Below are 13128 nucleotides of genomic sequence, written 5' to 3'. Positions count from 1 at the left end.
GTTTCTAAAAACTTCCAAAAACGCTGGGACTTCATATTAAGAAGATGCTCCAAAGAATTAATGTCTCTCTGTCTGTCGTGGGATAACCACAGACTTCGACAACTTGAGAAAGATGTAGTTTCACTGGAGTATTCTCTTAATAAATCCACTTCCCATGCAGATTTTGTTGAAGCAAAAAGAATTATTACAACATTCAATACTACCCTATCTAATGACCTCAATAATACCCAAAAAAGAAAGTTCCTTCGGGATGGTGTTCCAGCAACAAACAGAACCAGGTCTAATATGTTGTCATCTCGTCCTTCTGCCAAAAAACGGCGCTCTAGACGCTTCAAGCGCAAAAAGCAAACAAGTGAAGACGAGTCCTTGGTCGATACCAACACCTGCCCAGTTCTGAATACATCTAAGGTTCCTCTCACAGACGTTGAGACATCACTACTATCTAAAGGTCTCAATTTCTGTCCAACACCGCATGAGGTCGATGACAAAAAGGTAAGAGAGGACACCAGAGCATTTTTCCGAAGGCTAAGACTAAAGGAACACTTCTCGCGCAAGGACTCCAGCAATGATCACACAGGCGAACCTCCTCCGCCCTTGCACAACTTAGAAGAACATAAGTTGTACCGACCCAAAAGTACTTGGGAACCGCCACCGGGCAAATGCGGAGCACTTGAGTCTTACATTGATGCTGTTGAGTCAGACATTGAGAAGCTCCTCACCTACCAAAAAATCGTCCCTGACAATCTGACGAAAGAAGAAAGATCTGCTCTACAAAGATTGAAAAACAGGGACGACATAGTCATAAAGAAAGCAGACAAAGGATCCACAGTGGTTGTCCTAGACAAACAAGCGTATTTAGCTGAAGCCAACAGACAACTAACAGACGATCGTTTCTACAAGAAACTGGACTCTGATCCCACTGAAGAGTTTTCAGCTCTCATCACTGACACCCTGGACAAAATGTATGAAAATGATGAGATTGGTGTTAATGTTTATGAAACGCTTCGCCCAACCAACTGTAGACCGGGTCAATTTTATCTGCTTCCAAAAATCCACAAGGAAGGAATGCCTGGGCGCCCTATAGTTAGTGCCATCGGACACCCCACGGATAAAATATCTGAATTTATAGATTTACATCTCCGTCCACATGTAGAAGATTTGCCATCATACCTCAAGGACACTACACATTACCTGAATAAAACACCTTCCTCTGGCTTGCCAGACCATACTCTTCTCGTTACAATGGACGTCACGTCCTTGTACACGAATATTCCTCACGATGAAGGTATTGAGGCCTGCAGGGAGGTATGGGACAGTAGAGCGATTCAGCAGCCGTCAACCGAATCTCTACTCAAGCTCCTTGAACATGTTCTCAAGCTGAACAATTTCATGTTCAATGGCGAACATTACATACAAATAAGTGGTACAGCTATGGGCACCAAAATGGCTCCAACTTACGCCAATATATTTATGGGAAGATTTGAACGCAGCCTGCTTCTCAGAGCTCCTTTCAAACCTTTGAGCTGGTTGCGGTTCATTGATGATATTGAGATGAAATGGGTCGAAAACCGAGACTGCCTAAATGACTTCATCACCTTTGCCAACTCCTTCCACAATTCGATTAAATTCACAGTGGACATATCTAGTTCCAAAAATGTATTTTTGGATACTACATCCACCTTGGAAGATGGTGAAATAAAATTCAGTCTCCATACCAAACCCACTGATTCTCACCTCTACCTCAAGCCTTCGAGTTGCCATCCTCCCCATACTTTTAGAGGAATTCCTAAAGGATTAACAACCCGAATCAGACGAATCTGTTCTTCTAATGAAATCTTTGAAGAACAGAGCAGAATATTGAAATCCCATCTGTGTAATCGAGGCTATAAAGCCCACACAGTTCAATCTGCAATTGATGAGATGATTACAAAAGACAGAAAAACCCTTTTACAATACAAAGAGAAAACAGACAAAAGCAGGGTTCCACTTGTCACTACATATCACCCCGCCCTTAAGAACCTCAACAGCATCCTTAGAAATAATCTGCCCATTCTTTACACTAACGAAAGAATGGCTGATCTTTTCAAGGATCCACCAATGGCTGCGTTTAAACGCCCGAGGAACTTAAAGGATATGGTAGTCAGGGCAAGATTAGACAACCCGTTGCCAAATGGCGGTTTTAAAACATGTTCCGATGTCAGGTGCCTTTTGTGCAAACACAGCACCAACGCGGACAGTTTTAAAAGCCCCACCACGGGTCGCACGTACAAGATATTTGGCAACACCTCTTGCCGCACAGACAACTGCATCTATCTCATCAGTTGCAAAGTCTGCTCTAAGCAATACGTCGGTGAAACAGGTGACCTCCGCAGAAGGATCAACAACCACCGCTCTACCATAAAGACCAAAAAAGTCAAGGAGCCCGTCGGAGAACATTTTAATACAAGTGGCCACAAATGGGAAGACATGACAGTATTGGTTATTGACCATAATCCTAATTGGACAGACGCGGAGAGGAAAAGCAAGGAAAAGTTCTGGATGCACAGACTCAAATCATTCAGACCTGATGGCATGAACAAACAAATGGACTTCACTAAAATGAACGTCTCATAGCCATATATCACCTGAAACCCACATAGTAATTTTATCTAATCTGTCAACTGCGCCTCTTTCATTTATTAGTTTCTTTACTACCTTTTATTTGTAAATCATTTTTTTCTTAATTTTATTTATTTATTTTCATTTAATTTTATCTCTTTTTAATCAAAAATTCGAGTCTATATCATAAGTGCCGTACGAGTTAACAACGGGGGTTCAAATTTTCATTTATTAACTCGGACGTCAATTTTAATTAGCTAATTAACTTAATCAGGCGTGAAGTTGGCAGTCGATTGATTACTTTATAGCGATCGGCGACAGTATCAACACCTTTAAGAATGTGATCAAATGATGTGTATAATGTAGCTGTTCTTTTTCATAGTTTCTTAAGTAGTTTAGTAGTAGCTTTAGATTTTGTTTTCTTTGATTTTTACTTATGTAATTTATTTTTTGGTCCTGAAGAAGGGACGGGTTGTCCCGAAAATTTGACAATTTCTATTGTTCGTGTCGTTAGCCATTTTTAGTGCTTTATATATTCAGTTTACTGGCTTAGTATCTATATATTAGATCCGACACCTTGAAGATGCCTAGTGTTGTTGATTCTATTCAGTGCTTTTTATATATATATATATATATATATATATATATATATATATATATATATATATATATATATATATATATATATATATATATATATTAAATTCGTTTTGATTATTATTAAAGCCAATACCTTGTTATGAAATAAAGTTAAAGAGATTAAGCGCTGCTAGATTTCTCCCAAATTGACAATATATGTAATCATGATATGAAGAAAATTAGATAAAGTGACAAAAAACGAAAACTTTATTATCGCAGCATAGAATTAAAAATATTAAATGTATATGAAAATATTTATATACAATGTCAAATCATCTTACAAAACAAAGTGAAGCGCTGCTTTTTTAGTTCAGAAGAGCACTTTGTTGTTTAGGTTTGTAACAAACACTGCTTCAAACAGCAAGAGTTATCTTTCTTTATCATGAACTATTGAAGGTTTTACGTACAGGTTTTAAATTACAACTAGTTTTTAATTTTTCATAAAAGTTTTTCTGTTTTTAAATTTGGATAAGATAATAGTAAATGGAATCATGTGTTTTTAGAGTGAACAAATTCAAACCAGAGCTTTTTGGTATATATATATCACATAAAGGGGATCAAATGAATGATCTTCTAGTAATTGGTACATGTATAATCTCATTATAGGGATATATATTGTCTTGAATAAAATGTGATTTTCTTCTTTTCTTTTTTATAAATTTTGTTTCCTAGCCCATATCTGATCTTTTAAATTGAAAAACCTGACTCAGTTTTAAACATTTGAAATGTTATAAGTTTCAAAAAATGAACTAAGTCTATAGTTTGCAATTGTCTTAGTATGTTTTTTCCCAATTCTAATTCATTTACCTTTGTGAACGAGCGATTAAGAGAGAAATAAAAATTCAATCTAAAGATTCTCTGCCTAAACCATTAAACACGTATTGTTGATGGACAGTACAAGTACATATAATTAAGGTATATTTGAATAAAAAAACAACAACAATGCATTGGAGGATGGGAAAAGGGGAAGGAGGTTATAGATATTACCTCTTTAAATTTGATCAATATGATTAGTTTGAATTTCTTGTACGTTTTGGTAAAACAATTCTAACTTTTTTGCCCCCCCCCCCCGAAAAGTTGGGGTTCAGTTCGTTCCATTCAAATTTCATCTTTTAAAATTTGAGATAAAATAAATGTCGCCTACCAGCATAAACTGGGGCCAAGTACGTACCACCTACCGTGTTGCTTGTTGTCCTTGTTGCCTTAATAATTAGGAGTTATCAGAAACAAAGTGAGAATATTTTCTACAGAAGTTATCTCTCTTATCAGATGGATTTTCTAACTTAAAAATCCCTTTCCCCCAGTACGAAAATATATATATCATCCTTTTTGTCTGACAATTCATTCACCAGTGAATATTGCTATATTATTACAACAATTATTCTTTCTTGATTGTTGTTCGTTAATTATCACACAATTTAATTCCTCAATGTATATAAATTTGTTTTTCATTTGTTTTGTTTTTTAATTACGGAATGGCTTTGCAACAGTAGCACCACCTGCACAGATTTCTAAACACACACATGCAGACCTGGCAATTTGTTGGTGTTTATAACTTCAAAACCAATTGAACAGAGTGGAAATTCCAGTAATTTTAAAGTCAGATACCTTGTCGGGATACTGGATATAACCAATTTTATTCTTGTTTACAGCGGGGGTCATTTTTACGGAGGTCATTTATCTTCACGTTCAACATGAAGAAAAATGACCCCTAGGTCTTTTTTCTTCAGAAAAATCCAATTATTTTACAGCAAGGGGGGTCATTATTCTACGTCGAAAAATGACTCCCGGTCATTTTTCTACGGGGATCATTATTCTTCATAACACCGGCAGCTCAAGTCTGGGTCACATTTTCAATATGTAAATTATGTGGTAAATATTAACAATTGTGAAAATAATAATTATTTCTGTAATATAATGACCTATTTTAGATTTGTAAAAACATTCTACATGTAATTTTGTTTTTTCTCAATAACATTGTCTAAAATTTATTCGATACTGGCAAATATTCATTACCTGTAAAACAACTGTACGTAGGCTGGTTTAAGTTTAAGTTTAAGTTTATTTTTTTTTATTTGCATGTATTTTTGTCAAACATTTGTGCAGTGTTTAAATTTACCATCTTCTTGCCTCCATGTTTTCTTATACTTTGTAAATTTTAACCACATTTCCTTGCGCCCTGCCGACTTTTTGCAGTTTATATTATTTATTAAATAACCAGTCCTGGTGACGTTTTCAGACACATGTCGATTCAATGTGTAGACACTTTTATATATACGACGCTTTTTGGTTTATTAGTAGGTTTATTGCTAAAATATTTATATCAATGTGCCCCTAATCATCATTCTTACGTGGGCAATTTCATACGTTTCCTTAACTCATTTTTGCAACTTAAAAACTAAAATAAATAACATGAAATTTAGAGGTCTAATACGTAATCTATAAGGAGATGTCTTAAAACTTATACTTCTTAAAAACTTTTACTCAACGTTTTAGAAAAAACCACCACACTTGCTTGGTTCTTCGCTTGAAATAGTAAAACTTTCCTTTTTTGACGTTAAAAGAAACAAGACATTTTGTATTCCATGTATGTTTCAAGTGGCATGTTATGTTTATCGTCGGAAACTTTTTAAAAGATGATAACGCTTCGTTCGTGTGAGAAAATGAAATCAATCTTAGGTTTTCGTCAATGATCAAATGTCATAAGTTGTCGGCATTGAAATATAAAAAGCGAACGAGTGTTGTATTTCAAAAATGCAAATTTCAATCACTTTACTCTAGAAATCCTTTCATAAGAAAATATTTGCTCTCAAAACTTAGATAATTTTAGGTTGATATATTTTTTTTACTTTGTTCCTTAGAAACTAAAAATTTGAAAGCATTAGGGATACACGCTTTAGTAAGTCTAGAAGCGTTTTTGGTGAAAAAACATGAATGGTTATATATGTGTTTCATATACGTATAAGAGGACTCGGCGTGGTATTTAAAAACTGAATGTTTTTCATAATGCCCTTGACATTCTTGAAGAACAAAATTATTTCTATAGAATGATTTGTATATTTTTGAAACCGTCTTCTATAATAACATACCAATCGTCGTTTTAAATATCGTTATTGATTTGTTCACGTTGCGTTGAGGCTTAAACAGGGATATTGAACTTGCATAACTCCATTTTGTTTAAATGTCTTAGTAATAAAAATAATTCATAACATGTTTGAGAAATAGTTATAATCTACAAGTTAAAAAGACTTGGTATTGATAATAACAAAAACTGAATTTATTATTTTTTTAATGATCCCGTTTTAGGCCCGCGTTTCAGATTTCTATTAAATTAAAGTGAAAGAGGACATATGAAGATATATCGATTTGGGCTGGATATCAAAACTCGTTTAAGACACAGAATAACATTAAAAGAAGTAAGAATGGCTACGAAAAGTAAGCAACAAAAATTGAGGGAAGAGCCCACGTTGTTTGTTCAGCCTGATGTCATTTTTGAGGTGGAAGGAAAGCAGCTTCACGTTCGCAAACAAGTTTTAGCGGAGAATTCACCTGTGTTTAGGCGAATGTTTGAATCTGATTTTAAGGAGAGGCGAGGCGTTAGGATTCCTCTGCCTGGAAAGAAATATGAGGATTTTGAGATGTTTTTACGCACTTTTTATAACCCTGCTATCGTATGTCCAATAACGAGTAAGTGATATAATGAATGTTACGATATCAATTATTGGTAAAAGGTCACATTGTAGGAACAGAAGTGCACAGTTTTTGGTAGCGCTGTTCGTCAAAGCAAGAGAACAAGTAGCGTTGTGTACAGTATTTTTACTTTAGATTGAAGATACGTAAATATCTAAAATCTGGACGGAGAGTGTCTCGATTTTTATACAGTAGTAAACTAGGAAAAGCTTAAACTCATTTCCATCCCTGAATCATAAAATTTCTCTTACGAAAAATTCTTAATGAATCAGTACAAATATTCAATAAGAAATTGAATCACAATATCTAGAGAAGTGTGTTTCATTTTTTTGACAAAAAATAATGTTACTTGTTGTAAAAATATTCCCATAATATGTTAGCATTCAGACATAAATGTAAAATGTATGAAGAGAGCAATAAATTCTTCTAAACTGAAGTTTTTCTGACCATACCTCGATATTGTTTACTGTACACATAGGAGCTCTTGCTTGTCTGTACGGGTAGCTCTGATTCGCAGTTAAACATTTGTACGCGTAGCTCCAAACATTACAATGAGCTATTCTCTGTTTCCTCTGATTTACAAATCGAAACTAATCGTGGTACTTCTGTAAAATTTAGACTTAGGTACGAGGAGATGCGCGTCGATACGTCCTTAAGCTATTTATCGAGCTTTGAAACAGTAAGGTCCAAATAGACATATTTTAGGTCATGCAATCTGTCACGATATCATTGCCCGTTTTGATACCATAAAATACGTTTCGATCAAACTGCCCACATATAATTTCCGATGTGACCTCGATCCGATCCGAACATCACGAATCCCCGATTTATGTATTTGCATTTAAGTTCATGTATGTTACGACGCGCTAATACGAAACCATGTCCTCTGTTGCGAGAGGGCATGATAATGATAGCGATCCTTTTCACGATCAAGATGAAAGAAGACCATGATTTGAGTTACGATTGGACCCGAGGGCCAAATCTACATGTATATAGCTCGAATGACCATATCGACAAAACGCAACAGTCCCGATCGTCACGACAAACCCCAAGATCCTTTGAGATTTGATACGATGACTAAGATTATTCTACGATTAAGGTAACTCCATACTCATAAAATTCTCTGATAAAAGTTGAAAAACCGAACTGATTTCAAATTAATAGACTTTAATTTCATCAATTGTTAGAAAAAATATACATGTCATCATACTTTTTGAGATGCCAGATAAACATAAACTAAAGCATATTTTAGCATCAGAAAACCGGTTTTTTGGGGGGTTAAAAGTAAAAATTTTGTAGGCAGAAATTTGTTTATCTTGTTTAATTTTATTGTCAACTTTATTAGAAAACTAAAACTACAAACATATTTTAAATTAATCGTTGGGATAAGAAAAACTATGGCATTTAGACATACAACTGATAGAAAAGTCAGAAAAAGAGTTATTTCCCCTTAGCATCGATAAAATGTATAAGAAATTGAAAATTAAGGATACAATTAAGCTGCGAAAATATCTTGAACCTACCAATAATTCTAATTACTTCTGTGTGATTATATTCGCATAAGATAGATAAAACTATCTTGCACAAATTTTAAAGAACTCAAAGTTTTACAAAAAAGTATGACATCACAGAACACTGGATCTACTTTAAGACAACCATTGTAATGATAAATGAAGTTGTATTTTGATTTCTATATGCTACAGGTGCATGATGCAGATTAAAGGATGATTTTTATTAATGACAGATGTAATGCACCGTATTGGTTGAATCGGTTGTAAGCTTAAAAATTGATGGACCGATTAGGAAACGAAGAGGATCGCAAAATAATTGAACTAATAACTTTAAATAAACAAAAGATTGCGGCGATGTGTACCTTGTTTATCATAAGGTAGACGGTTTTTTATATTATGAGAAAAATGCTTAACGTCATGTGCCTGTCCTGTATGCCTTTTTTGTCTGGAGTACAATACTAATAATATATATCAGAAGTTGTTTTTCTGCGATAAACATGTGTTTGCGTGGACGTCGCATGGTAGACATTTTGTTGTGTAACAAAACATTTGAAAGAAATAATTATTATTCACAGAACTCCTGATGTTTGAGGGTCATCCTTGAAGGTAATTTCGCTTACTCTAACAACATTACATACATAAAACGATTCAGTATGTGAAAGGCCTTTGCTATATTCATATTTGTAAAAATATGCCTTCGGTGTTTTCTTGCAATTCCCGTCTGTCCTCTCCCAATCTTTGAAAACAATGCATCAGATCAGTGACAAAAAGTACTCTTACTAGGGAGTAACAGTTTCGAATTAGGGCTTAAACTCCACAATGAATCTGAAATTGCAAAGACAAGTCAATCTACGGGTTATCATTCTTAGTCCAAGCCCGTGAGCCTCTTGATTATTGCTTGTTTTTAGTATGGTTGATAGTTAAAGAAAAATGTAAAAAGGTTGTTTTAATTGATGAAGCAGCCTAGATAAACAGTTTTTAACGTTTAGAACATACGCTTTAGGTCTAAAACTGAAGTTTTCACTTCAAAATTTATAAATATAAATAATGCCTTGTTTACATAGCAAGGAATTGTAGGATCCGTAGCTCGATTATAACTCTATGAATGACACTCTATTAAAAATGCCTTGCTGAATATTTACCATGCTTCAACATCAATAAATTGTTTACACTTAACGTATGTCAAAACCTACTAGTAATTCATTCTAAAAGTACAGACCCTTTTATCAAGCTAAGAATACAGATTGTCGCAGATAATGTTTGAAGAGTATGTACAGCAGTTAATCTTTTTTCCTAGAAGTTAATCTTAGTTGAGGTGTTAATATATGACCCTCCAACAATTTGAACATAATTATGATATCAATAAAAATACATATTTTAAATCCACATTTAATCGCAGTTAAATATATGTGATTCATTAATAATGAATCACTGTGTCTTTTTAATCTGTAATTATGACATTGCATGAACACGTTTTCAAAACAATCCAAATGAGCTCAGATAAGTGTACTACATGTACATGTATGAGTTCTGTGATTCATATATATCGCTAAATATGTATCAGACGTGGAAAAGTACATGGATACTTCGATTATTTTATGTAATTGTTGTTAAGGTACATATTATTTTATCTAATTGTTGTTAAGGTACATATGCTGAACTTTCCGATAATTTCTAAACTATGTACACTGAGCCGTTTGGATTTTCACCAAAAATATGCATAACGTGTAGAAGAATGTTCGTTTGGTTTAAGTACTGACTTCGACTGTCGGTATCTTTACTACAAATGTAGCATTTTTTTTTTTACAGAGTATACAGTGTTATCCATCCTCCCGCTAGCCGAGGAATACCAGGTGTTAAAAGTTAAAGCCAGATGTGAGGACTGTATGATCAAAACACTTTCACAGACTTCACAAGGAATTTCACAAATTGATACCCAAACTCTTCTTATTTATGTTACTAATGCAGAAGTTTACAATCTATCATCAGCATTACCACTCGCGGTGCAAGTGTGTGCAAAATATGACGAACAACTGCTAAAACAAGCTGGTTCAGAAACACTACTTTCCGTAAGAATGATGATGAAAATAGCACAGGAAAGAAACAAATTGCTACAAGATTTTGCAATTCTCAAAATACAAAAAGGTAATGCCCAAGTATCCAAACGTCGTTAAAATAGCGGAAAAAATCCTGCTCCATGTAAACAATTGGTCCATCTGCCGTAATATAATTTTATATTAAAATGGCTAGGGTTTATAAGTATTCTACAACTTTGAGCATTGTGAATAGTTAAGACAACTCTCTGTGGACGCCCTATAGTGATCCGTTTGTCCATTCATCTGTTAAATCACGTTTTAAGGTAAAATGTCAGAGTATTTGCAGATATCCTTAAAATTCAGTATTTTACCATATATAAATTTCAATGGGCATAATTTTTCTGAAAATTAAATCCCAAAAAGCCTGTTAATAAGGGGTAATGAGCTTGATTCAAAGTTCTCTGACAACCTAAAAATTTCGAAGTCAAAGCAAAATTTTATGAAATGCTTTTATCTTTTTTTTCATTATTTAAGCGGGGCCCTTTGAGATGTCTAGTTGATATTAGATTACATACGTCTGGTATTCCCGATGATGCCCAACTCGCGAATTATTACAGCTGGCGCAGAGTTTTCCCAAAGTGCCTTAGTTAAATTTGGATAAAAAGGTTGTAATTAAGGTTATAAAAAACAATAAGCTTTCATGACTTACATATTGTTTCAAAACATTTTGGCCATTTTGAAATTACTTATTATATGTACACAATAATAAATGCCGATGTACTTTAGTATACATTTACAATTAAAAAAAGCATTTTATATATATTATAAGATTTATTTTTTTCAGGAGATTTAACAATGGTTTTTGAAACACTGCATATACTAAGTGGACTTATCGAAAAGATAGAATTGCATTATTGAAAGAGTATGAAGACAGACTTGTCAAGGATTGCACATATCACAGGGGTACAGACACCATCGTTGAGTATGTAATTGCCGCCGAAAAGTTCAATCTTAAGAATCTACTTTCGAAAGCTATTGAAAGTGCTAGATATTGTGCTCCTTGTGGAAATCGAATAGAAGAAAGTGAACGATATTTTGAGATTTCAGATAAAAGCAAACATGAAATACACAAACAACAAAAATACTAAAAATCGTTACAAAAATTGATTGGAATAATTTTTTTAAAACATTTTTGCACTAGGAAACTTATTACTTATTGTAGATAAATTCTGCATCTGTGTATATGTACAATTTGGGCATATTCTTTAGAATAGGGTACAGCATTTTTCCCCCTAAGTTTGAATGCAGAAAAATGTGAAACTAAAAACTGTTTATATTTACTAAATGAAAGTAAAACTCAAATGGTTGTTAGTGTTATTTTATGAAACCAGGTTAAATGATTGCTGCAAACCGGTAAATAAAATGAGTTATTTTATGAAAAAGACATCGTCACGATTTTGGTCATGGATAGTTTCGTTTATATTAATAATTACAATGCTTTAGGGTGGTATTTCTATTAGCTAACACAATGTTTGTGTCAGTCGTTGAGTTACAAGCGAGATACGTAGCTAAAAAGCCTTTGTTTTGAAAACCTGCTTTGGTTACATTTTATATACTGAAGAATAAATTCAACGTTTAGACCTTTATTTAATGAAAGAAACGCTAGAGCATGTTTTTTCTGTTTTAAATGAATAAAAAGGGACACTATTATAAAAATATGATGATTCTAAATCATCCTATTTATATATGCACACAATGGTTTCTTATATATCAATCTATTTTGTCTTAGCTTTGTTGCAGTTATAATATGTATCAGCATTCACAGTTATTTTTGTACAGACATAGGACAGAACACTGTTTTATAAGAATATGAAACCCATAGACCATGCATTTTTATAATAAAAAATCTGTTTTGTACTCGTGATATCTTAAAAACATATGAATGAAACAAAATTTTCGAAATTTTGACTATTAGCTATCTGATACAAACATTCAAATGTTTATTCTTTAACTACTTTTTTTTTTAAAAAATTCGTACGATGAACTGTTTAGTGGTACTGTACCAGTTATCGGCTAAACTGAGAGTTCGGGTTTATAGCACGCTACAATCCAAGATTTTTTAATTCAGTCGTCTTTTTCGAATAATGAAAAGTAAGTTTGCTTAAAAACTTTCTTGAATATGTTTTATAGATGAGCTTAAACGATCATTGTTTAACTTTGCACTTTCAGCAGTGGGGGAAGTGACGTAATAAGTTAAAAATAGAATATTACCTCTTTGTGATACGTTATTAAATCCCTTCTTTGATTTGACATATTAAATCAATACATTTAACATGTATAAACAAAAGGAATTCACGAATTTCCGAGAGATTCGTAGCGCAATTGAACGCCTGATTGCACAATTATGTATTGAATAGTATACAATTTGGTGTAATATTGTAGATGAAATTAAATATATAAAGTCAGAGTAACAACCAGGACTACAATACTGGAGATGAGTTTATTGGCGATAATGGCCATCGCTGCTTAAGTTATAAAAAGTATATGTAGGTATGAAAATAATTGTCACTAGGTGTACCCTGGGAACAGACGTACACCTTGGTGGCAAATCTTTAAACATAGCCTTACTAAAATTAAACCGTCCATATATTTAA

At 33.5% G+C, this 13128-nt stretch overlaps 1 protein-coding gene and 1 long non-coding RNA gene across 2 annotated transcripts; both read left to right on the top strand.

The window, feature by feature from the left end:
* Positions 1-285: 285 nt before the first annotated feature.
* On the top strand, positions 286-2613 carry LOC117683059 (uncharacterized). Its single transcript, XM_066071452.1, has one exon. It carries the CDS (start codon positions 286-288, stop codon positions 2611-2613), a length of 2328 nt encoding a protein of 775 aa, XP_065927524.1.
* A 3955-nt stretch (positions 2614-6568) lies between these two features.
* LOC136271811 (uncharacterized) lies at positions 6569-12350 on the top strand. Its single transcript, XR_010709805.1, has 3 exons — positions 6569-6924; positions 10248-10583; positions 11319-12350. It is a non-coding gene; the product is annotated as an uncharacterized lncRNA (long non-coding RNA).
* Positions 12351-13128: the final 778 nt, after the last annotated feature.

Source organism: Magallana gigas, chromosome 9 (genome assembly GCF_963853765.1).
Source record: "Magallana gigas chromosome 9, xbMagGiga1.1, whole genome shotgun sequence".
Classification (NCBI taxonomy): Eukaryota; Metazoa; Mollusca; class Bivalvia; order Ostreida; family Ostreidae; genus Magallana; species Magallana gigas.
The sequence above is the reverse complement of the archived record's forward strand: the minus strand, read 5'-3'. Positions and strand labels throughout refer to the sequence as shown.

Excerpts from the sequence above, each read along its gene's own strand:
- LOC117683059 (XM_066071452.1), top strand. The coding sequence starts at position 286 with ATGTTGTCATCTCGTCCTTCTGCCAAAAAACGGCGCTCTAGACGCTTC.